Source organism: Spea bombifrons, chromosome 3 (assembly GCF_027358695.1).
Source record: "Spea bombifrons isolate aSpeBom1 chromosome 3, aSpeBom1.2.pri, whole genome shotgun sequence".
Lineage (NCBI taxonomy): Eukaryota > Metazoa > Chordata > Amphibia > Anura > Pelobatidae > Spea > Spea bombifrons.
This window is the reverse complement of record NC_071089.1, coordinates 30937510-30962902: the sequence shown is the minus strand read 5'-3', so window position 1 is coordinate 30962902 and position 25393 is coordinate 30937510. Positions and strand designations below refer to the sequence as shown.

At 39.1% G+C, this 25393-nt stretch overlaps 1 protein-coding gene across 1 annotated transcript in view; it reads left to right on the top strand.

Moving 5' to 3' along the window:
* Positions 1–10159, top strand: part of PLEKHG1 (pleckstrin homology and RhoGEF domain containing G1) — a 103486-nt gene extending 93327 nt beyond the window's left edge. The window contains exons 9-19 of the mRNA XM_053458857.1: positions 909–1091; positions 2250–2345; positions 2907–2993; positions 3455–3488; positions 4183–4278; positions 4682–4720; positions 4813–4835; positions 5258–5452; positions 5535–5651; positions 7019–8609; positions 8749–10159. Coding sequence (XP_053314832.1) covers positions 909–1091; positions 2250–2345; positions 2907–2993; positions 3455–3488; positions 4183–4278; positions 4682–4720; positions 4813–4835; positions 5258–5452; positions 5535–5651; positions 7019–8609; positions 8749–9848 — 3561 coding nt within the window. The 3' untranslated portion in view covers positions 9849–10159. The remainder of the gene's footprint in view (positions 1–908; positions 1092–2249; positions 2346–2906; positions 2994–3454; positions 3489–4182; positions 4279–4681; positions 4721–4812; positions 4836–5257; positions 5453–5534; positions 5652–7018; positions 8610–8748) is intronic.
* The last annotated feature ends 15234 nt before the right edge of the window (positions 10160–25393 follow it).

Here is a 25393-nt window from a genome sequence, read left to right as displayed (position 1 = left end):
TTTGTCTCGGGTGCCGGCGCTTAGCTGCTGAGCGCCGGCACCCGAGACAAACGCCTCACGCTCCCAACACTGCACTCTGGGCAGCGCTGAGGCAGGCGGCGGCGGTGACGGCAGCAGCGGCGGGGAGCAGAGGCATCCTGGATTTCTGTCAGTCAAGGGGGCCCAAGAGTTGCCGAGCGGTCGTTTTCAGCAACCGCTCGGCACCCCTTGGGCCCCCCTGACTGGCAGAACTCCAGGGCCCAGTCGCGACCCCTGCGACCCCGGTAGTTCCGCCACTGGCACTACCATGTTACTTGTGACAGCTACATGCTGTTTCTACAAGATGCCAGCTGCTCGAAGTCCTTTAGTATATGAGAACATAATTATTAATTTTGAATTGTTATCGGGCCCTGCATACTTTATTTGGTAATCACTCTCTCATCAACATGATAACATTATTTTGTCATAAGCTGATTGACAGCCGTAAATCTCCGCCATCTGGATTTTTCTTTGAGTGTAAGGCCTAAATGATATGATCATATGGAGGGGAAATTGCTTTCTTATTGTATGGAAAGTAGCAGTATTTGAATTTGTTTTGACAGAGTGCAACGTTGGAGATAATTGCAACCGGATCTTTGTTTATTAGAGTCATCATCCATGGGACTGCTTTTCATGCAAATTTGTTAGTAATTAATCAAGGCTGGCCTGAAATGACCTTGAGGATTAGCATATTCAGGTTTTCACACACAATGCTATATGGGTCAGCAGCCTGTGCCATAGACAAGGAGAACCTTTAGAACCAATTTAACCTATTAATTGCCAGATTCTTTTTGTACGATAAGGCATGTTTGATCTGACACTTAGAGCGAGAGTATCTCTATTGTTGACAGTGGTTAAAGTTCCCTCTGTGTCTCTTTCTTCCCTTTCAGGAAATCCAGAGCTTACTCACTAATTGGAAAGGGCCAGACCTGACAAGTTATGGAGAGCTTGTTTTAGAGGGGACGTTCCGTATTCAGCGAGCCAAAAACGAGCGTACTTTGTTTCTGTTTGATAGACTGCTTCTCATCACAAAGAAAAGGGAAGACACATACTCTTACAAAGCTCATATCCTGGTAGGTCACGGCACTGGGGCGCTGGCAGTACTGCATCCCATTCATTAAAACAATGTTTCCTTTGTGAGCGCCCTACATGCTAATAATGATTCAGAAGTCATATGGAGTTTTGCATTGTGACACTTGAAAACAATCACATGCAAAGAAGGCAAAACGAAGCGTGTCAAGGAAGTTTTCATCTCTGAGAAACAAAATTACTAATGTACTATACCATATTTTAGAGAGAGAGTGTGTGCACACACAGACCGCATTGGCTCGATTATAGGCCGCACCCTAAAAGTTAGGTGGGTTTTTTTTTTTTTAAAGAAAAATTTATATTTTTAGAAAAAATACACATCAGTGGAATAGTAAAACAGTATTCTACCAAACGTACTTTATTTTAACATTTTTGGTATCTATTATGCAGTTAGCCAACATATATTAAATACAAACAGAAAACCAATAGCCATTTTAATGCACCTTACTTATAGATATTCTACTCTGCCCCCCCCGACTTACCAATGCAGACTCCTGGTGTCTAGCGGGGCCGGCGGTGGACGTCTGCGCAAAACACGTAGCCGGTGCCGACAAGGGAGGTTGTTTAATCGCATCGCGCGGTGCCGGCTGCAGAGGTTGTTTACGCGCATCGCTGTGGCCGGTGAACATCTGCGTGATGCACTTAGACAACCTTACCTCCCAGCACTTCCCACAGCGGAAGTGTTGGCACCGGAAGTTGTCTACGCGTATCCGGTTGCCGGAGAGTTGGATCCAGGTCCCCTGCAGCGCTGCAGGGGATTTGAATCGTAACCCTGTTGCTTACCCGGCGCCCGGAACTGCATTCCTGCGCTAAACCTTTAAAGTCTTTAAAAAAAAAAAAAAAAAAAGTGTGGCCGATATTCGGGCAAATATGGTGTGTGTGTGTGATTTTATATATATATGTGTGTGTGTGTGTGTGTGTGTGTGTGTGTATATATATATATAATATATATATATATATATATATATATATATAAATTATGCAACAAAAGACAAAATAATGTATAGATTAAACACCCATCATCAGAAGATAAAATATTTTATACTTTACTCACTGCTAACATTTCAAGGGTTATAACATAACACAAAATGTTTGGGTTTCTTTCTCTCAAATAACTCTTATCTTTTTCTCCTTTCCCGCAGTGCTGCAATCTCATGCTGGTTGAAGTGATTCCCAAAGAACCACTTAGTTTTAGCGTGTTTCATTATAAGAATCCTAAAATACAGCATACCGTGCAGGTAAATTTGTTCACATTATCATCCTGGCTTTACATGGCGCATGCAGGATCAAAGCGAAAAAATCTAAAATGTTTGTCTTGGTGGAAACCCGGAAGGGGCTTTGTGTGTCAGTAGGTGAAGGGTTTGGACACACTACATATTGTAAAGTTGTAGAACTTGAAGTGCTGTTCATACAGATTATGCAACCCCAATCTTTTATGACGTGGGGGCATCCATATTATTTTTGTGTGTGTGTGAATGCAAATATATGTATATATAATATACGCGCCCACACAGTGCGCGGTGATTGGATTGCTGGCCTTTTGGGTCAAGTACTCAACATAATAACCGTAAACTATTGTTCAGAGGGGAAAATCCTTCCTTATACCTGAATTGATTTTAAGTTATCATTGTTATGCTATGATTTTTGAGACATGTTGCAGAGCATGTGTTACGTTATATACCATAATTACACGGTCCAGTATGCTTAAACAGTGTAGCTAAGAAAGAAAGCTGTTAAAGAAATGTTCCATGTCTCTTTGTTTTTTGATGTACGGAGATTAATCGGCTTTGTTTTGACAGGCTAAATCACAGCAGGATAAGAGACTGTGGATACTGCATTTGAAGAGGTTGATTCTTGAGAACCACCCAGCAAAAATCCCTGCAAAGGTATTTTCTTGACTTGCATGTTTGTTTATAAGTGAAAACATTTAAAATGGGACTGATGGCCAGTCTTAATCATTAAACCGGATAACAGCATTGACGCAATTTCAGCAACACGCGCATGCACTATAGCCATGGTAGGAATTTTTCAACAATAGCCTTTCTTGTTGATGTAAATGGTGCTCTACTGACACCTAGTGGCTATTCCCCAGTATTACAAAATTGGTCTAACAGCTTTCAGATGGATATGTTCAGGATTGATGATGTCATGTTGAGGGTTGTATTAATACACTTTACCATATTACCAAGCCTAGCGATTTTAATGTAAGCTGGAACCTGTTACAGTTTCGCAGCGCTGCTGGGATAGATGGCCCTATGCCTTTTAAATATACATCCATACATACATACATACATACATACATGCACACAGTACATTTTAAAATTTTTATTTATGTCTTTGTTTATAGGCTAAACAAGCGATTTTGGAAATGGATGCTATACGTAAGTTGTTTTATTCAGGTTTTTTTTTATTTCTCTCTTTTCTTTTTCCTTTTTTCTCATTTCTTTTCTTTTATATAAAATGAACACAAAATAAATTATATGTAAAGCCAGTATCACCTGGTCAAATGAATAAGCAAATGTTAAGAGATTCCATAAAGGTAAAAACATCTTAGTGTTCTGGAGACAATCCTCTTATACTTCTAGCAAGACCTCAAAAGTAATTTTAATATTGACTATGGTATTAAATGACATAACATTAGTGTTTGTCCATGCCACTTATAATGTATAAGCAACCAGTGTCCCTTTTTAGAAGTCTTATAACTGATGTCTCATCTTCCTCCCATAATTCTCTCTTTTTGAAGTCTTTAGTAAGGCCCATATCCTTTTTTCCCCAATTTTTCCCCATCTTGTCCCTAGTGTACGTGTTTCTCAGAACGCTACAACTTTGTAAGTTACCTTTGATGTCTTTCTAAGGGTCACTACCTTTACATTTATAGAATGCCAGCAGATTCCATAGCTGTAATGGTCATGGTGTTTTTTGACCCTAGCGATTGGGGACTGGCAATTCCCAGGGGTTTCCATAAAACAAACTTGTCCCCCATTTGGCTATTGCCAAAGGGAATAATGCAGAGCTCTGATAATTTTAGCTTGCCTTGTAACTGTGTCCTGATATATTTTTGTTGTAAATATTCAGATCATCCAGGGTTTTCTTACGCTTCAGAAGCAGAACGAAAATCCTCTGCAACACTGAAAGATGACCTGGCAACATGTAGAGTCAGAAGGAAGTCAGGTAACTGTTATTTTCAACTAAAATATGTTTTAATAAAGAAAAAATAATATATGGGTAAATTCCAACTGTTGCCTCTTATGTGTGAGATTACTGGGAGAGGGAGAAACGCATACAACCAGAGATGTATGTGGGGGCTTTGACCCCAATTTGTTTCTGCGGCCAAGCGCGGGGATATGCCATTTTATACGGGTGAGGTTACTATGCAAGTTTTACTAGTTGGAATAAGAATAAGAGAGGTCCTCATTCTTCATGGAAGGAAAGTATAGACTTCTAAGTAGGACCCAGTGCCCTTGTCTACTTGACAATTAAGTTGCCCCCCACTATTGTGTAGGTGATGGAAAATAATAATTGGTGGACTAATCGTTGCAATAATGTTAAAATTGTAATGATCTCTGTTTTCCAGAACCGTCATCTAACCTGCATAAGGTCATGAAGCAAAATGGTAAGCAATTGTTTGACGTACAAGAAAAAAGTCACCCTTTAGTCTTTGTGCTTCTGGTTTTAATTTTTAATTTATTTATTTTGTTCCCCCAGATATGAGTCCTGATACCCAGAAGGTGAGTTTTAACAATATTACTACAGTTTTCTAAAGGGACACTAAACACAAGAGATGTGTAATTTATGTAATGCTAACAGTTTTTATTCAAGCAACAATCGTAATGACCATTATTATGACTCAGCTCACATAAAAAAAATTTGCAGAAATTTAAAATACCTACTATTTTACATTATATTGATTACTGAACGACACTCCCTATACCGAATGTTTCTTCAGCGTTTCGCCTCCAAGTGTGTTTGATTAATAGACTTGTTTGGGGTGACATTTATTTGTTAAAGATAAATAGATCCATATATAATTTATAGACACACTAAATTTTATATAGAGCGTAGAAGAGCCTCATGCATATTCTGACCGGCCATTGAAAAATGGATCAAACTGATGATAATACCTAAAGTGTATGTATTGTCAATTTTGCAGCGTATCAGCATACAGAGCAGTCTGCTTTGTCAAGCTGCTAAACTGGCGTCCAGCGAAATGATCCGGAAAGGCGTTCTAAGTCAGACCGGTAACATTCAAAACACCCAGGACTACTTTGACAGGCCCTACGGAGAAGGTCTTGCATTGCGAGCATCAGATCAGACCGACGCTGATGATGAGGAGGAGTCTGAGCAGGTGTGATATGTATATTGGCTATTTGCTATCAGTCCTGTAAATGTGTAATATTGATGTGCCTAACATGCCTATTATATTCTAGAACTCACTGCCATGTTCTCAGCAGAAGATGAAAGGAGGCCGGAAGAGGCTCAACAGCCAAGTGTCAGACAACGTGGAAAAACGCAGAAGTATTAATCTTAGTTTATGTGACGGCCAGGTTAGTTTTATTGGGTTGTGCTTTGATCTCCTGCAATAAATGTTATCAACTGCTATGCATTGTCGCCAAAGAACAGCTAACATAGGAAACACGGTCATTGCTGTCTTTAGTTATTTAACAGCAAAACTGTAATCAATATAAAACATATAAAATGTCAAACATACAAAATATACAAGTGCGCCATTTGTTCGTTACTTATCTGTGGTCTCGCGTGCTCTCATTTACAAATACCATTTTAGACACAACTTTTGAGCACAGCATAGAGTTTGGAAATGCGTGAGCTGCGTTTTCCACCTTCATACGGTTGTTTGTCTCTCAGATCCGATCGTTGCAGGATAGCAACTGCTATGCAAATTAATCTTAAATGGAATCCACAAAAGCAAATCCACCATGTTGTGCAATGGGATGTTTTTTTGTTCTTGAAAGCATTCTAATATAAATGCCTTTAGTGCTTGGGCTTCCAAACAGGGAAGCTATTCTTCCACAGTGAGTGTATTGTTGAATGCATCGACCAACCGTATCGTCGCAAGTGCCTTGTTTGTTAAATTAAACCTTAAAAAACATAGCCCAGTTACAAGAATATATAAATGTTTTATTTAAAGCTTAAACAATTTAGTGCCTAACTGTCAATTAGTAAAAGGCTCCAGGCACTCAAGGGTTCCATCAGGCAGATTTATTGAAAGAGACGAACAACAACGTTTCAACCTCACGATGAGGTCTCTTTCAATAAATCTGCCTGATGGAACCCTTGAGTGCCTGGAGCCTTTTTCTTTTTTGATTTACTGGGGAGTTGGCCCTTCCTGGCACAGTTAAGCACCTGAGTTCCTGTGGGAGTGAGTGCAGATTCCTGATTCTGGTGACTAACTGTCAATTAGTAACTGAGATGATAGACAACTGCGTAAGGTGCAAGCGGTAACCGCACCAGTGAGACAGCCTCAAGACTTTTTCTGAGGCTTAATGCTTTCCTGTGCCTCTGATGGTCACCAGGCATGGAAACTATGGTTGTGGCCAATTGCCTGACACTGAGGTGACGTAGCATAAACACAGCTTTGCCAATTCAGTTGTTTTAAATTGGCAAAATATTTGACTTGTGTTTGATTTGAAACTTGGAAGTTTTGCAGGGCCGTAATGAATGTAAGTATTCTTCTCAACAAATCACTTACCTTTGTAAGATTTATATTTTCTTAATAAAAGATATCAATGTAACAGCTCACTAACCCCACTTTGAAGCCGCTCTGGGGGACAGCTTGGAATTATTCCTCATGATGATCTTACAAAACTCTCATGTCTGAAAAAACCTATTTAATGTTGTTGTGGTAATATTTTTTGTGTTTGGTATAAATTTTAGTTTGTTTTTTTATTGTTAGAATTCAAAGGATCAGTCGGATGAAGAGTCATCGCAGTTGAATGCAGAGCAGCATTTTCCCAGTTCACGCGTTTGCCCTCTGAGCAGACAGCAGGGCACACCACAGGGCAACTCTTTAATCATGAACATTCTTGGAGGAGCAAGTACTTTGAGAAACATTTGGACTGATCATCAAATTAGACAAGCTCTTTTTCCTGCCAGACGGCATCCACAGGATGAGGATGACGATGATTACCAAATGTTTATGATGTCCGGATCTGCTTCAAGGGCACAGCAAGAAAGTGGTGCATCTAGTCGGCCCTGTAGTTGGCACCTTGGACTAATGCAAGACGAAAATATGTCTGGTTCTTACGGCAGAGTTGTGAGACGAGCAAGTAGCGTGGGGGAAAATAAATCCCATCCTCGTAATCTGAGGAGCAGGCAATCAAACTATCAGTCTTCTCATGGTGAACTTTCAAACCGCTCATCTGAACAAGGCCAAAAACGTTCTTCTCTCGATTCTTCAGAAGAGCTTACTATTGATGATATTGAACATGTTTATGATAATATTAGTTATGAAGACCTGAAACAAATGGGACTCTTAAGAAAACATGATTCTGACTTCCTTTCTGTTAGTACTGCAAGTGATTCCATTCATCAGTGTTGTGACAGCAATAGAGGCTCTGTCGCATCAACCAGAGAGAAGACCGACTATCAGAAGGGAATATCCAATTCTTGCTCCCAGGAGCTTCAGATCATTGAAGAAAACATCTATGACTCTATATGTCTCCCAGAACAGTCATTGGAACACGTGAAACCGCATTCGCATTCTAAAAGGAAACAGTTTTTGGGCATGGACTCAGATTTTCAGTGTTTTGGTCATATGAATCGATTTGTTTCTGAAGAAAGCCTGCAGTTTAGTGAAGATGACTCCTCTGACCATCGTGTGCCCATTGGAGATGGGGAATATTTTAATTTGTTGGACACTTCCTCCAACTCGGATTCTGTATCTCACAAGTCTGCGGCTGATAAATTGTCTGAAGAAGTGGATGAAATCTGGAATGATTTGGAAAACTACATTAAAAAGAATGAAGAAAAGAAGAATGAGCGTCTTTTGGCATCCTTTCCTGTGAGCAAAGATGATATAAATGAAAGGCGTCTTACAGCAAGTGTGCCCGTTTTCAAAAAGGATGTAGACTATTCTCATTCAACGTTATGTCTGCCAGAGAATTCATATTTACCCATAACAAATAGTCCAAATATTAGAAAAGATACAATGAGTGCCAAAACCTCTACCAGTGGCTCACTGTTAAGTCTAAATAGGACTTCTCTTGCAAATGAGATGACCTTAGTGGATTCTTCTTACTTTGCATCTGAAACCACCCTTTCTTGTTCAGATGCCCTAAGTACTCAGGGTTTGGACAGCATTGATAAATCCAAAAACAAAGTCTTCACAATGGCTCGCCAATACAGCCAAAAAATAAGAAAGGCCAATCAGCTTTTAAAGTTGAAAAGTCCAGAGCAGGAACAACCACTTTGTAAACCACAGAAACTAAAACCAAAAGATCTAGCAGCTATTATGGAAGAAAAGAAGCAAGGAGGGCCTGCTATTGGTACGTTACAATTGAATGTACTAATATTGAATTAAAAAATATTATTTATATAAACATTTTATGACTTTTGTCAGATTAAACTAAATTGTTTTGCTTTTTTTCCACTGAACCTTGCTGATGTTTTTCTTTTTGTTTATAGGTGCTAGGATAGCTGAATATTCTCAGCTTTATGACCAGGTTATCTTTCGTGACTCTCCTGCGAGAATGCAAAATGAAGCCAAGGACAGCCCAAAAAATTCACCAGATTCGAGGAAGAAACAGTTTCAACAGCCAGCCTCCCCTATAACCTCTCGGCGTCGCAGTAAATGTTTGCAAACGGATAGTTTGGCCTTGGATTCTACAAACACTAATGGAGACGTTACAGATTTTTTTACGTGGCCTGACTTCAAGGACTTTAAATCAAAATCTGACTATGCTGGAAATTGTGCTAGAAGCCACCAAAAGAATATCACAAATGCAAGCTCTGTCCCTTCTTTGATCAAATTGACTCCAAAGGCTTTGCATTCCCAGAGATGGAGTACAGTTAGTCAACAATATGATGAAAACACCCATCAGGATCTTGCATGTAAATCATTAGGTAGGAGAGTGTCCTGTGAGCAAAAACAGTTGCATATGCAGCCTCAGTCTTCATCGTCTACGTTCATTCACAGGGTGGAACAGTCCACTAAAGTATCAAAAAACATGCCTGTACAACCAACTCCATGTAATTTTAGAGCTATGAGAAAGCCTGAGCTTTGCAATTCTGGAGATCGCAATATCGAGGAAAATGTATATCAAGAAGAAAATTGTGAGATGACACTGCAGGATTCTCAGAAGGTATTGGTGCTGAGCAAGTTGTCTTCTCTTAATGCTCAGATAGCCACTTTAAATTATTTTGCAAACTTTAAAGACACAGAAGGAGATGGTGGCGATGATGATGATGACGACTATGTGGAGATAAAATCTGAAGATGACGAGGAAGAGCAGGAGGCTGGTTCAAGTCACAGAAATCCAAGAGTGCACCAAGATCCTGATCGTTTACAAAGTCGGTGTAGTGCTGTAATGTCTTGTTCTTCTTTTAGCAGGCCTAGTACACCAGGCAAACCATCAAACTTCAAAGAAACATCTGACGTTATAGCTTATGAAGATGAAGACAAACTAAGTGACTATCTCTGGAGGCCACCATCTTCAAATCAGCAAAATATTGTTCAGTCCCTTAGAGAGAAATTTCAGTGTCTCAGCTCCAGTAGTTTTGCGTGAACACACGTTTCTTGATGTAGTTTAGCAAAGACGTACTGTAATATTATGTATCATAAACATGCACTGTATTAAGGCAACACATCGGTTTAAACTATTTGTTGCACCGTATTGTTTACAGTTTATGTAGATTGCGGAGGGGCTACATTATTCCTGCTATGTTACTCGGATTAGGTCTTGTAAACTGGTGACCCATAAAAGTTTGAATTTTGTTAAACATGGACAACCTGTTACTAGTCAGTGTGTGGTATGTTTTCACTTGATTTAAATGTATGTGAATAAAGCCCAGATAATGTAGGTCAGAAAACTAGTGCCAAGGCCACCCGTTTTGGTTTGCATATAATCTTTCGTTTAAGGAGACTCCGATCGTTGCAATCTTAAATCTCACATAGGGCCAGTTGGAGTCTTGAGTCATGCAACAAATGACACAGCAATGTAATTTTATTGTATCTAGCTCATATTCTACTTGCCCATGTTCAGCTTCCACAACAAGAAAATACAGAGATATGTTGGCATGTTATACTCTAATAATCAAATAAAATACAGACAATTCACATAACCAATTCTAACATTCACTATGTCGTCTTTAGTCTGGATTGGAACATTTTAGTCTATTATTGTACTGTATTTTCCTTTTTTTTTGTGATTGTATATTTTGAAACGGTCTATGGGTGTGAGGTTAAGTTCTTTAAGATATAAATGAACTTTCCTGCAGCAATAAAGTGAAAGACCACTTGTACATAATTGGGGAAATGACTATATATTTAAGGCCTTGTGATGTAAATTTTCGTTTATAATACATCTTTCTCTTAAGTAGTCTTAGGGATAAATGTACCAAAATAGTGCATGTATATTAGGCTCAAAATAATGACAATATTCCTTAAATGTACAACTTCCTCATCACTGGTGTGAAATGAAATGTGAATTTTGTTTTTTTTATATATATGTTTTTGTGTGTATATTGGGTCATTTGAGTATTAACTTATTTATTTCCCGCTATGTAAAAATGCATTTGATATAATAATAAATATGAACATCCTAAGAGCAAGATGTGTCAACACATACTACAAGCTGAAAATGTGCAATTAATGTTATTAGGAACCAAATGAAATACTTTCTCTGAGATCTTGACTCTGTGTGTCATGTAACCCCATGCAATTATGGTTTTAGGAGTACCCTTACATGACCGATAACAAAGCGAGTGGGATTTCCACTTTGTATTATGTTTAGGTGAACACTGTGAACTTGACAAATCCTCACCATACACTGGATTGATCTTTAAAAGGTGATCGGGAATGTATCAATTCATGCTTCATTTTTAAGACTCTGGAACAAAATGATGCCAGTATTCATTCTGCTTATAAATAATAAAAAAATAATAAAGTTCCAATCTTTTTTAAGTGCCAATCTGAGCTATTTTTAAGAAACACATAATTCTATGCCTTGGTACGACTTGAACATATGTTGTCATATTTACAAAGGTAGCCTAAAGTCTTAAAAACTGCCTCTTTAGAATTTTAACATTACAAACTCTCCCAATAATGAACAATAGAAAGCTGAATATTTGGCCCCGTCGCATTAAATTACAGAAGTAAAGACTCTTGATGATCCGTAGACTCCTTCGTACTGTGACGTGATTGCCCACCAACCTCATCACAGACGACTATTATGATATGTTATACAGTATATTAATCAGATCAATTGTATGACCATACATTTACAGACATGACTTCCTATTACATCATCTTTATGTCTTACTAAGAAGAATTTAAATTATAGACTGAGAAAAAATAGTAGTTTTATGAAAATTCTAAAGCATAGTTTTCTAAACTAATTCCTTTACTGGAAATATTTTAACAGCTTGGTGGATGCAATCATTATGACCTTTTGAGGTGTCTATGACCTGCTTTTTTTTTTTTTTGGTCCATTCATCAAGAGGCATATTGTTCAAAACATTCCTATAGGGTTGATTGAGAAACCGATACTTGATTTCACTTGAATGCAGGTTAACATAATTGTACACTTTGGAACCTATGAATCCGTAACCATCTTATCTAGTCATGGGTATAAATACACCAAAATTCTTGGGGGGGCAGGTGAACTAGCTCAGTTATCACCTTGTATTTATAGGGGGGGGTATTATTTCCTGTACCCCTTTGAGTAACTTAGAGGGACTGTCTTGCCATAATCACCATAAATTAATTTATCCCCTAGAAATGGTCCCTGAAAAAGAAATGTGCGTCCGCGAACCACTGGGTTTTCATAACCTTGCGTTATTTGGAATATTTTCTCTTAAAGGTCCAAAGAAATCTCTAAATCTTTAGTTTCACATTTGTCTGAATTACATTCCCATTGCATAATAAGGTTTTGTAGCACAAAGATAACGCCTCTGCTAAGCTATAGGTCAAGATATGTATATAAAATCGCTTGTTTCACTTTTGTATGTCTGTACCTTAATTATCTTATCCCATGGATAAGATTTTTTTTTTTTTTTTTTTACTTTGCACTTTTTAGTTTTCTTTGTATAAAATATAAGAAAAAATGTCTGTACGTGTCCAAACTTTCCATTTTCTTCTCTTGTATTGTTAAAAATAAGTTGAAAGCATGTTGTACTTAAAGAAATTGTGTAATTTTATGATGTCTAGTAATTAATAAAAAAAAAAAAGTTTCAAAGTGGTTTTTGTTTGTTTTTTTTAATTGCTTCTCTCTCCATTCCATTGAATTACCTGTAAATAATTTACTGAAAAAAATTGTGTATCGGGATAAATTACAGCGCCAAGATATTTTACCCTGATTTAGGGATTATACATTCTGAAGATATTGTATCCAATGATATATTAATTTAACATTTCAGAAAAGTATTGGAGCTGTTCTTCAGTGGTTCATGTATAATATACTCATCCCCCTAAGATTCTATAGGATCCAATATAGACAGGTCTGGTCCTACCGTAGACGTGTCCTAGATGGCTGCTTGCGTTAAGTTGTTACCGCTAGGGTCTTACCTGTGTTGGCAAGCAAGTACATGCAGGTAGAGGGTATAGGAGTCACAGATCCCTAGACCATAAGAGATCATAGTGGTAACGTTGAGTGTATTATTTTGGTTTATTTATTTCTACACAAATTCTCATGCGTTTATGTATGCAGAAATTATGGTTGTGTGCAAAACAATTTCAGACAATAATATATAGGGTAAGAACTACTGGATGAACTGTAAGTAAGTGGGAACGCCTGGGTCTCTCCTCCTGAGACCTTCTGGTAGATGTCATTGACCACCACTGGAAGAGAATACTCAATTGCACAATCAGGCATTGATATGTCAGAGTGTGTACTTTTACGCAAAGCGTCATTACACTGTATCTGTTGGCGAGTACCCAGCACTGCTGGCTTCTTCTGACAGGGGAGTGTTCAGGCTGTCTTTGAACAGCCAGATCCCCAGTGCAGTAGCAGTGAAATCTACCAGACTTATATATATACATCCTGATTGCCATCATATTTTGAGGGTGTATATGTATGTATATAGGGCATTATGGGGGTCCTTGCCAGAGATGTGCTGCAGGTGAATTCCAAGGTGCTACGTCAAGTTACGCATCCTCTTTTCATACAGTAAGTGGTGTATGGGAGACCCTGATTGCCCAATAGACAATCTATACCCAGTACTATGGCAAAGCCCCCACTTCCTGCCCTAGGCCTAGTGGCTATTCTCAAATCTAATTAGGCCGACACCGGGCCAGACTGGGTTTTTATATAGGGTAGTGGGGCCTTCGTATCCATAGCTTAATCTCAGGGGCCCATTGGAGTTTAACGCCTCATAATCTTCAATTCAAACCCTCTGTAAATGTATGCCAAGTATGCCACCTTTTTATTTTAACATACCAATTATTTTAGACGTTTGTAGTGTCTATGTGTTGCAAATGTGTTGTAATGTTTGATATGTATTATTGTGGTATTGATTTCTAATCATAAAATCATTTGTTTTGTGGTATTGATTCATAATCATGGGTTTCTGTTTTGAATAAGATGCTAACTTCACTGAATAAGAAGCCAATTTTAGCCCTACTAGCCAGGGGAACCTGAGAGTATTGGTCCATTGTAAAGAACTTGCCCGCTAAATCTCCCTTTAGTGAATAGACCCTCAATGGTCCTCATTCCCTGTCCTCTGATTGGCTGTCTCTGGTCAGGTGACTCCACTGGCCAATCAGGAGGCTGGGATCAAGAGCTGCTGCTGATTGGCTGTCTTTGGTCAGGTGACTTTCCAACCAGAGGGTTTTTTAAGTTTCTCATCCAAGCCTTGTTTCCTTTCATGTCAATTTTGTTTGGGAAATATAGCTGCTGTGTTTGCTACAGGAAATGCCCAACCCAAGTTTCCTCAAGTATTTCTGAGCTTTCCTTTTTCTATTACCGCCATCCATATTCTTTTGATCTTGCCTTCAACCTTGCCCTTACTGAAGGCACAATGTTACTCTGGTCCTATTTTCCCACACACTTCCCTGTTTTTTTCATTTTCTTCTGTCTTTGGCTAACTTCCTGTTCAATTATATTGAAATAACCCGTGTCTCTCTAGCTAACTGGTTTGAAGTGGGAATACCGGGTGGTATAGTGCTAACAGTGGGGTTTATTTCAGCGTTTGCAGTCTCCAATTAAATAGAAAGAAGTGTATTATAATAAACATTATTATAATACACTTATTATTTCTATTTAATTTAGATTAAAATGAATTTTTTATGAATTTTGCAAATTTTTACGCGCGCATGTGCTCCTATGGAGGAGCCTCCACTGGTTGGCACCGCATCGTGCTTATCTACATTAGTGAGTTGAATATTTCTTGTCACAGTCACTTATCTATAGCTCATGCTTTAATAAGATACTCTTTGTTTCTTTACACGTAGAGATGTTTTTAGTTTATTGCTTTTGTGTTGTAGTTTCAGTGCGCCACTCTTTCTAGTTTTTTCCCCTATTGTTGCCCCCTCCATTTTCTTAAGATCTGGATCTCTCCTAACCTCCTAGCATCTCCTCTCTGGTATTAGTTCTCTGGACAAATGTTGTTTCTCCCCCAATCTCTTTGCTTTCCCTCACTGTCTATCTTTTCTATGAATTATTAGACATTTTATCCATTTCCCCCCCTCACCCTTTCAGGGTAGTCCTTTACATGTTATGCTCAGCCATCTTTGCTTTTTTTTGTCTTCAAAAAAATTGCATTTTTCTTTAGATAGTTGCAGGTGAGTGGTATAGCCTCCCAGTAGAAGTGGTATCATTTTACTAGGCAGACAACGATTTTAATCTGCTACCAAATTCTATGTTTCTTATAGCAAGAATGGGACAAAATGACACATATCAGACAGTTCGCTGGGAAATTAGCTTCGACATCTCAAATTTAAATTTGTTCTTTCGATTTATGTGTTTTGTTGGAAATAATATCCAATGATGGCATCCTAGCCTGTCCCCTCCAGGAGCTCCACACGGATGACCGACTATGTCTATTTTGAGCAACTGTTATGCTTTGTGGGAACCCATTGGAACAGAAGATGGTCTACACACCATGAGTAAAGACGTCACATTCACTAAACCGCTAGATTTGATTTTCAAAATTCAGATCAAGGCCTCTACGTTTTCAGAGAAACGGCTTGGGGTACAATTGTGCTCCCCATAAAGGCATGGAGAGGGATGCCTCTCAGTGGGTGACATAAATAATGGGTAGTTCTAAGGCTTATGCTTGGATCAGATGTCCTGTCCCTATAATAACTTAGGATTTCTGTTTTTCAGACATTTGTAATCGCACATTATCAGAGTCTGTATAAGAATGGCGGGAGGGAATATTTTCCTGCTCCGAAACAAGATATAGGCAGTGCTTGTGGTACTTATGTGGTATTTTCTGTGCCTGGTTGATGGCCACCGAGTGGCAGATTTCTAATGCTGTGTGGTCATGGATTATGTTCCTTTGGCTCAAGGAAACCATTATTAGGCGTGTACTCAAACAAGACTGACACAAAATCATGCAAAACTGTATCATGTGCATAATATATATAACATCCAGTCCAACTAACACTGTGCCCAGAAGAAAGGATCTCATTTATATATCCTGACGCCATTAACTCTTTAAAGCACCTCAAAAACATATACCCTCACAGGTTCAATGACAAGTTCTCAAGAGGGTCTCTAGCTCCCCCTGCAGGTTGAATCCGGGTAGAGATCGTACACATACCTCTGTAAAAAAAAGTAATAGACGTACATTAGTACAGAGGATTATTAATATGCAAATGACAACCATTTCAGTGTCTGTAAGTAAAGTTGTGTATTTACCTCTACAGACAAGCAAGGATTATATTGTAATTTAGAGTAGCCCCTATTATAGGCACCGTGTATTAGCATGGTTTAATGCTTTTGGGACCTCAGTCTGTGCCTCTATTGAAAGCCAGCTAGCATCAACTTTTTTCTGCCACAGCAGACGGGTGGCATGTCCTTGCCGGTCAGAGATTTTAAATTGAGGAAATTGGTGTTGCAGATGGCAAGTCAGGTCTAAGACCTCCCTTAACCTCTTATGTGGTATGGTTTGATTGCCTTGGAAGTGCCCACCGAGCTGTCGGAGTTAGTGGTAAAAGGAGGAAGTGAGTAAATTGAGAGAAACCCTGATTAAAAGGGTGACTGACAAGGACGGTTTGGGTTCCAGTACTACAATTGGTTTTATGTTCAGTTATTTAATTTATGCTGTAAAGGTTGGATTTTAGGGCTGCAACTAACAATTATTTTCAAACTCTATTAGTTGGCTGATTATTTAATCAGATAAAGAATATGCCATTTTCTGCTTATTTCAAATAATTTAATAAACTGGGTGCTAAAAACAAACAGCACAACAAAAAACTTAAAATTTACATTAACGCGTCATACTTTGTGCACACAACACTTTTATCTTCATCACAATGGCATTTCTCTAATCACCTTCTTATTTTACTATGAGATAATAAAAGCTATATTTTAAAGGTACAAGGTTCTCATACTTGGTTTTAATACCTAAAAAAAGTTTTAATAGTAAATATTAATTCACATGTAAACTATTTTTTTTCATTTTTAATTAAAACAAACAAAAAAAACTGTCTGCAATTCCCACCCCAATAAAGTTGGCAACAAATTTATAAACATAATATAAATGAGAGGTTTTGGTTATATAAATTGGCCAAAGCATAATTAAGCTCACCCGCCACATCAAGGACGCCTCTCAATAGGGTGAGAACCTACTCTCACCTCCTACATAGTGGGCACACCAAGCATTTTATACTGCTACCAAAACCTTAAAGGGTTATAAGCAAATACGGTAAAATGATAATTCAACTAGTTGGTCAGCGTCAACGATATTCATTATTGATTATTGTATATAGTTACATAGGCCGAAAAAAGACATGGCGTCCATCAAGTTCAGCCTTTCCCATATCCGTTAATTGCTGTTGACCCCAAATTGATTATCAATTTTTTGTTTCAGCCCTATTGGATTTTGTGTTGATGTTATATGAAGGTTATGCTGTTTGTTAACAGGCAAATATAGTATGCTGTAGGGCTGCAACAACTAATCGATAAAATCGATAATGAAATTCGTTGGCAACGAATTTCATTATCGATTAGTTGAATCGATTATTATCGATTATAAAATGAGGGTTTTTTCAGAGCAAACGCTCTGAAAAATCCCCCGCATTATATAATCCGTTTAGTCTGACTCACCGTCTCACAGCAGCAGCTCCTACTTACTCCCCCTCCCTGTAATCACTGTGACAACTGGCCCCGCCCCTTCCTTCTCCAGGCCAGAACCACATGGCTGTGACACTCATCTAACTGTAAGTAAATGTATGTATATATATATATATATATATATATATTTGGGCTACTGAAAGTTAGGGGAGGTGGGGGTTAATTTAGGGGCAGTTATGGTTAGTGGGGTGTTTAGGGTTAATTTAGGGGCAGTTATGGTTAATTGGGTGTTTAGGGTTAATTTAGGGGCAGTTATGTTAATAGGGTGTTTAGGGTTAATTTAGGAGCAGCTATGGTTAATGGGGTGTTTGGGGTTAATTTGAGGCAGTTGTGGTTAATGGTGTGTTTAGGGTTAATTTATGGGATGCTGTGGTTGATGGGGTCTTTAGGGTTAATTTAGGGGATGCTGTGGTTAAGGGGGTGTTAAGGGTTAATTTAGGGGCAGTTATGGTTAATGGGGAGTTTAGGGTTAATTTAGGGGAATCTAAATCCTGGGGGCAGTGAAGTGACATATCTGGGGGTATAAGGCATATACAGTACATAAGGCATATGTGGGGAGGGCAATGTGGCATGTCTGGGGAGGACGGAGTGGTGTATCAGGGTGTATAAGGCATATCTGGGGGTAGAGAAGTGGCATATCTGGGGGTAGAGAAGTGGCATGTCTGGGAGGCAGGGTGGCATGTCTGGGGAGGATGGAGTGGGGTATCAGGGGATATAAGGCGTATCAGGCACAGTGGCAGATGTGGGAGGCAGCGTGGAGTGGCATATGTGGGAGGCAGCGTGGCGTGGCATATGTGGGAGGCAGCGTGGCGTGGCAGATGTGGGAGGCAGCGTGGAGTGGCAGATGTGGGAGGCAGCGTGGCGTGGCAGATGTGGGAGGCAGCGTGGAGTGGCAGATGTGGGAGGCAGCGTGGTGTGGTATATGTGGGAGGCAGCGTGGAGTGCTGTGGTAGGCAGCGTGGCATATGTGGGGGGGGCAGCATGGCATGTCTGGGAGGCAGCGTAGCAAGCCTGGGCTCAAATGTGCATATATTGGGGGGCTGGTTGGGAAATAAAGACAAGAAATGTATTATCAAAGTTTTTTTTATTCTGCTGTTTGTATTTAACATCATTTGTTTAGTAAATTATTTTAAATAAATTAAAAATTTACATTCATTTTTTTAATCGATTAATCGAAAAAATAATCGGCCAACTAATCGATTATTAAAATAATCGTTAGTTGCAGCCCTAGTATGCTGTACTAGTTAATAACCGTTATGGTCTGTTATCATCCATACACCGGTATCTGTGGTGATTTGGGGAAGTAGGGGCTTGGTTTGGTGGGCTGGTTGGACATTGCCTTCATAGCCCCATTACCTTCATATGTCCCCATGGCAACAGAATGAAAAGAGCCCGCGAAATTAGTCGCAGGGGCCACAGTGCATTTACAGTGAGCTAACTTCCACAGTGACAAAGCTTATATTATAGGTGAGGGATTTTGTGAGCAAGGACGTTCATCAAATGTTAAGTAATATATTTAAGTATATATTGTTAAGTTCTGCATAGTCCCAGGGTATGACGTCAAATCCCAGTGTTTGGCTTGGTACAGGAACAAGCCACAAGGGAGATCTATAGAGATATAAATATTATGTTAACTTTAAAGGAAATATTATTTTTTTTATACCAGTCCTGACTAGAATATATTGGTCTCCTCCATCTCCAATTTCTGTGAAGTGTTCTAAAATAAAATGCTGTGCAGGGCTCTATCCCTTTTGCATCGAGTGCCTGTTAGCCTGCTTAGTAACCTACAGCGACACAGACAGCTTCTGGAGCTGTCCTCCTTAGGGAGAATGCATTGGGAATATGTGAGTCCCTGGTGCATTACAGCTCTTGTAATCCTTGCACCTCTCACTTCCATCGCAAATACTAGCGGGTTTTGTTTTTATTTGTCTGTCCCGGTTCCTTTGTAACATTTGTGTAGTCTGTGTATACACTTTAGTCAGTGATCCTTGGTTTTTCCCTGTTATCTATGACCCTTGGCAAATGATACAATTATTCTGTTCGTGGTTTCTTGCTAGGACCTTTCACAAGTGTCCCGTCCCACCAACTGCACTACCTTGGCGCACTTGCCCTATTCCATTCTGATTATACTCTTGGTGGTATATTTTAGCATTACATATTTTTTTTGCATGAAATACTCCTTCACTTTTAAACCAGATGTCTTCAAAACAAGCCAAAAGAATTACATGCACAGCGTTTGCTGAGCCACCACTGGAGCCGACTGGTTATTCATCACATACGAGAAGATGTGTTCAGCCGAACACACCCCCCTGCATGGAAAATAACCGTGGGTGAGCAAAGGGGGCAAATGCGTATGTGGGGGACACTGCAGAAACCCCACATGCATTTCCAAAATGGGACATAATGGAAAAGTATATGCAGCATAACTTTATGAAGTTGGAACATTCTTCTTGAGAATTTAACAACCCCAATATCATTATGCCTGCAGATCATGGGGGTGCTCTAGTGATACTGGACAGCAACTAACATTTAAATGAGATTGTAGTGACTTATTATCCTCAATGGAAAAGCTTCTTTATCGATCGGCATAAGCAGAAGGAATTTAACTGAGCTTCCTGCTACGTCTGTCTACTAGAAATTACTGAAGGTCCATAACTATCCATTTCATCCCCTGGTTATAGTGATTTAAATTTCAGCCAGTTGCTGTGTTTTTTTTTCCCAATTACAGACAACAGCAATGACTATCCATCACCTTTCTGGCATCCTGAGACATTCATGGGCTATGTCTATGTTTCTGTTTCCAATAACTGACAAGCACCATTTATTTTTAATTCACCGTTTTCCCTTTACAGCTTATCTCTACCTACCACATAGGAAATACTGGTTACCACTTGACTGATTCGATCTACTTTTCCTCTGCAGTGGCCACATCAACTATTCCTTTGCCTCCTACCTTTCCATTTCATTAGGGGAGTAAAACGAACCGTGGCTTCCATGGGACTGTTTACGTTGAGTGTAAACCTCACTATATTATATTGCCCTTACGTTGGACAGAATGCAAAGTCTGGTGGTGTTTTTCTGGAAAGTTTTTACATGCAGCGTACATCAAAATATCACCATCATTACAGCATATTACAAATGTAACATAACCAAAAGGTATATAAAAAATATAAACACATCAACAATAACGGTATATATATATATATATATATATATATATATAATATCCCACTATTCTTAACATCTTAACAATGGTACAGTACCAGTTTGTAGATTCAGATGAGTGCTTCAAAGTGCTCCTTGACCCATTGACAAGGAACCAAAACCTAAACTAAATATTAGGTGCCACATAATTAAACTGAACTACAGCATTTATATAAATGGAAATATCTGTCCTCTGAATTATAAACCTATTGATCATCTATTGCTGGCTACAATTCCTGTCGCTCTCCACAGGGTTATGGAGGGTGTGATGTTCAAATACATTTGTGTGTCTATCAGAAGAATTGTGTGGCCAAGTAGACATCATACTTCAAGGACTCAGTTTCACATATATACTCTGCTTGAGCAAATAGGGAAAACGAAAGATAGGAAACGGTAAAAATCAATTTTCACAGATACATTTATATACATTATCATGTTTCTAGGTAAGTAGGAACATATTTTTCAAGTCAATCTTCAAGTCAGACTCTATGGGAGATTCAAATAATTTGTTCAGCATACAAAGTACCAGCAACCGAAGGGGTTGAATCTTCATGCAGGTTCACCACACATGAAGAGTAGTGCCTGGGACCTTGTAGCCTCTTCAACAACTAATCACTACAGAAGAAAACATATGTTCCAACCTGTCTGGCACTGGATACACATCATGTATGCTTAATATTAACCACAAATGGCAACCAAACTGGGTTGAATTAGCACATGGTTTGCTTCTACCCTTGTTACTGGACATTCACACGTCTCACTCTTATTGTGCCAAGCCTATTCTAATTCCTTTTGAGTGCCTCTTATAGTAGATGACAGGGACAATGGAGAATGCATATTATGTACTTTACTATACATTGTTGTGTGTTTCTATGGTTCCAAAAGAAACTAATTTTTCTGAAGAAAAAAACCTGCAAGTGAAGGGGTTAAAGTTTGGAGTTTACAGGAGGAAAAAAACAGGCAGAGTAGATGGGCCAAATGGCTCTTATCTGCCAACAAATTCTGTGTTTCTATTTACCTTCCTTACAACAATCCAAATCCATGTCGGTAAGTCATTTATATGACTAATAAAAAGCAGAAGTAATCAGATGATTAAAAAAATGATCAAAAGCAATCATACTGATGGTTTTAATTTACTTAGAATTTTTGGTATCTAGGCGCAGCTCCAATTTTGCAGGCAGACGTTTCTTTTTGGGGTTTTTTTTTGGTCAGTGGGCCTCCCAGATAAGAAACATGCACTTAAACAGTCCTATAATGAGGGTCTGCAAGGGTCAGAGCTTAACATATACAAATTGAGGCCTCCACTTGTACAACTTGATGAGGGTCTTTACTATACCTTAATAAATCCAATAAGAAAATGTAAAAAATGTTGGACCACCGTTTTAAGATTTTACAGTGATTTAGAGGGGTTCAATTGTAATATTTTGTATTTTAATTACTATGTATTCTAAATTACTCACCATGTAGCCTATATGGTACTTCACAATTTATGAATGGGTTTGGAGATTTGTCTGGTGCCAATGCTGTCTGCATGATCGCATGATTAGTTATGAGTTCATTAAGTTATTCCTTGCTTATTCCCTGTATATATCAATTTCTCCTCCTCTGGCAAAAGTGTCTACATAAACTATGCCCAGTCCCAATAAAGCATGTTCTCCTGCTCCTCACTTATGTGTCATGTCTGGTGGTACCTGACATGGTGGTTTCGGGAACCTTTTTTCTAGTTGCTATTAGGTAAGTACCTAAAATGCGAATAGGTTTGAGAATTATTCCAGACACCAGAGACTTTAGGAGCTGATGGCCTACCCGGGGACCACAAACTGTGCAATTATACAAGAAAAAATCAAAATGCAAACAATAAAAAACAAATGCAAGGAGGTGCTGCGGGCCAATGGGTTACTTACTTTACAAACCCTCAGAATAAGTCGATAATCTAAATACAAACCAAACACACTATTTCACCATCAAAATGCAAACATGTGATGTAGATTTTCCATTAACGTGTGTGCGCTGTTTATATTTCAATCATAGCAGGTCAATGACAACAGCAAGTGCAGCCAGCAATGAAATCACTGACACGTCAAGGACATGGATCTCGTGGCACTTGGCTTGTTATAAAACAGAACTGCCATCATATTAATCGCTTGATTATATTTTGGGAACACAGCCCTACTTGCTGGAGAAATCTACTAATGTTGGCCGATCATAGCGAAGCTACAACTCCCTGCACAGTTCTGCCTCTAGTGAAGAAATCTCCTCGAGGAAAACCTGGAAATAGGGAACATGTATAGCTGCTGATATCAACACTTAAATCCCAAGGTTTATAATTAAATCTGCCCCTTTTCAGTAGCAAGAACTGGAATTTAGAAGAAATGTTTTACAATGCAAAGTTTTATCTAATTAGATTTTTACTTTTATCTAATGTTTCACTACATAGGAATTGACAGCAGAGTCATTCCAAACTTGGGAGGAAAGCCAGCGTGCTCCATCACCTTAACTCGAGAACATGAAGCATATCTGCTGTTTCCATGCCAAATGTACATGATAGCACAAGTGTTCCCTAGGGCCAAGTACACTGACAGCTTATGCATAATGGACATAATAGGAATATTGAAGGCACCTAATCGGTATCCTAATGTTCCCATGTTATTTAGTCTTAAAAACAGTCCCTTTAAAAAAGAAAAGAACGTTGTCACAGGAGCATCTGTGGCAAGGTTGTAGGTGGTCTGCTAGGTAGGCACCTTCCCTATTGGTCGCTACAACCACACCCCGGATATCCATATATGGTAGGGAGGGTAGCTCCCCTTTTGATTGTTCCCTAAGTAAGAGGGACAAGGGCCGCCCCTGACCACACACCCTGCACTGTGATTGGTTGCTCCCTGATCTAGCCCTCTCCAGATTGGTGCCAGTTAAAGTGTTTAAGCTAATGTATTTATGTATTGTTCACCCTGTTCTTAACAAGATGGTCTCATGTATAAAGTTGGTGTTTGGTGTACAATAAAGCAGATTCTTACTTGTTCAAGCCTAAGAACGTGTCTGTGATTTGGGGACAATGGACACTTCATCGTGGAGTGTTACTATTTGGTTAGTGGAAGTCTGGAGTATAGCGAGGGGACCATAGGAGATCGCTGGAACTACTGACGGCAGAGACCATCTGTCTCTACAGGGTCCGTCACAAACATTCATTCTTTCGTATAAACTTACTTTTCTGAAATAAGAAAAAACTCTTAGCTGGGGGTTTGTTTTCTCTTCTCTTTCCATTCGTTGAGCTTCACACTGGCGCGTATCATCTTTTGCCTTTAGAGTATCTTCTGAGTTTGCGGAGGTAGAAAGTAAAAGCATCTTTATTCTCTAGGTCTATGCCATGATCTGCATGCACATTGCCAGCTAGTAGTAAACTAAATTAGCTTTTAATTACAAAAAAAACATTGGAAATTGTAGGTTTGTGGGCATTTGCCCACACAGCAAAGCAAATCGTAAACGCTACACACATACATTACCGTTCAAAGGTTTGGGGTCCCTTAGCTGTTTTCATGAAAAACAAGAACATTTCTAGCTGTAACAGAATTGCAAAAGAGTTTTTCTAATGATCAATTAGCCTTTTAAACTGAAACTTGGATCAGCGAACACAACGCGCCATTGGAACACAGGAGTGATGGGGGTGATAAAGGGCTCAGTACGCCTATGGAGATATTTCATTAATAATCAGCCGTTATCAGCTACTATAGTCAGTTACAAAATAAAAATCATCTGCGCTGTATTTCTGTTATTTTCATGGACAAATTGCACATTTCTTTCAAAAACAAGGACATTTCTAAGTGACCCCAAACCTTTGAATGGTAATATATATATATATATATATATATATATATATATATATATTATACAGTATACATGGACTGGGGTATAAAGAGATTGTATAAGTAGACTATAGCTGACCTGGAGTCACTAGAAATGAACTGTGTATCCGATTGTTAAGTCGTTAACATGTTGCCCTATTATGATTATATTTATAGACGGGCAAAAGTATACATTTAGCATCAATTTTCCCCAATCTGATCAAAGTGATCGCTTTGTGAAGCGGAGAGTTTTAAGGATAAGCGGTTTAAACAGATGCATGTATTCGGGGTGCTATGAGTCTTCTAACAGTGACTTATTACTGAGAGTCATAGGAGTTAGCTCCGTACATGAAGCACTTGTAAGTAAAGAATTCTAGCTCTGCAAACACCATTAGTGAAACCCAGTAACCCAAATAACTTGCTACTAACGACAGCGAACTCCGTCCGACTACTCCACAGTCACCTGCATGGTCCGGAGGACCCCTCCAGTACGCATGCGCAGATCACAAAGCTTCCCCCGCACGGTAGCGCCAGTAAACTTTTTTGCTATGAATCGGACTTTGCGTAAGGCCTCATGGCTATGTTTACGTTATGTTTATGTTGTTATCTTTACGTTATGTGGGCGTGACGCCACTGATACAGTATCCCAGCTCCCAACATAGAAAGGCTCGGCCCTTTTAAGAGAAGTAGCTTAAGTGTGGTGGGAGGGGCCTACGCGAATGGTGCGCTTTCCTGTTCTGTAATAGCTCGCATCCCGGGGGGAGCTGCTCA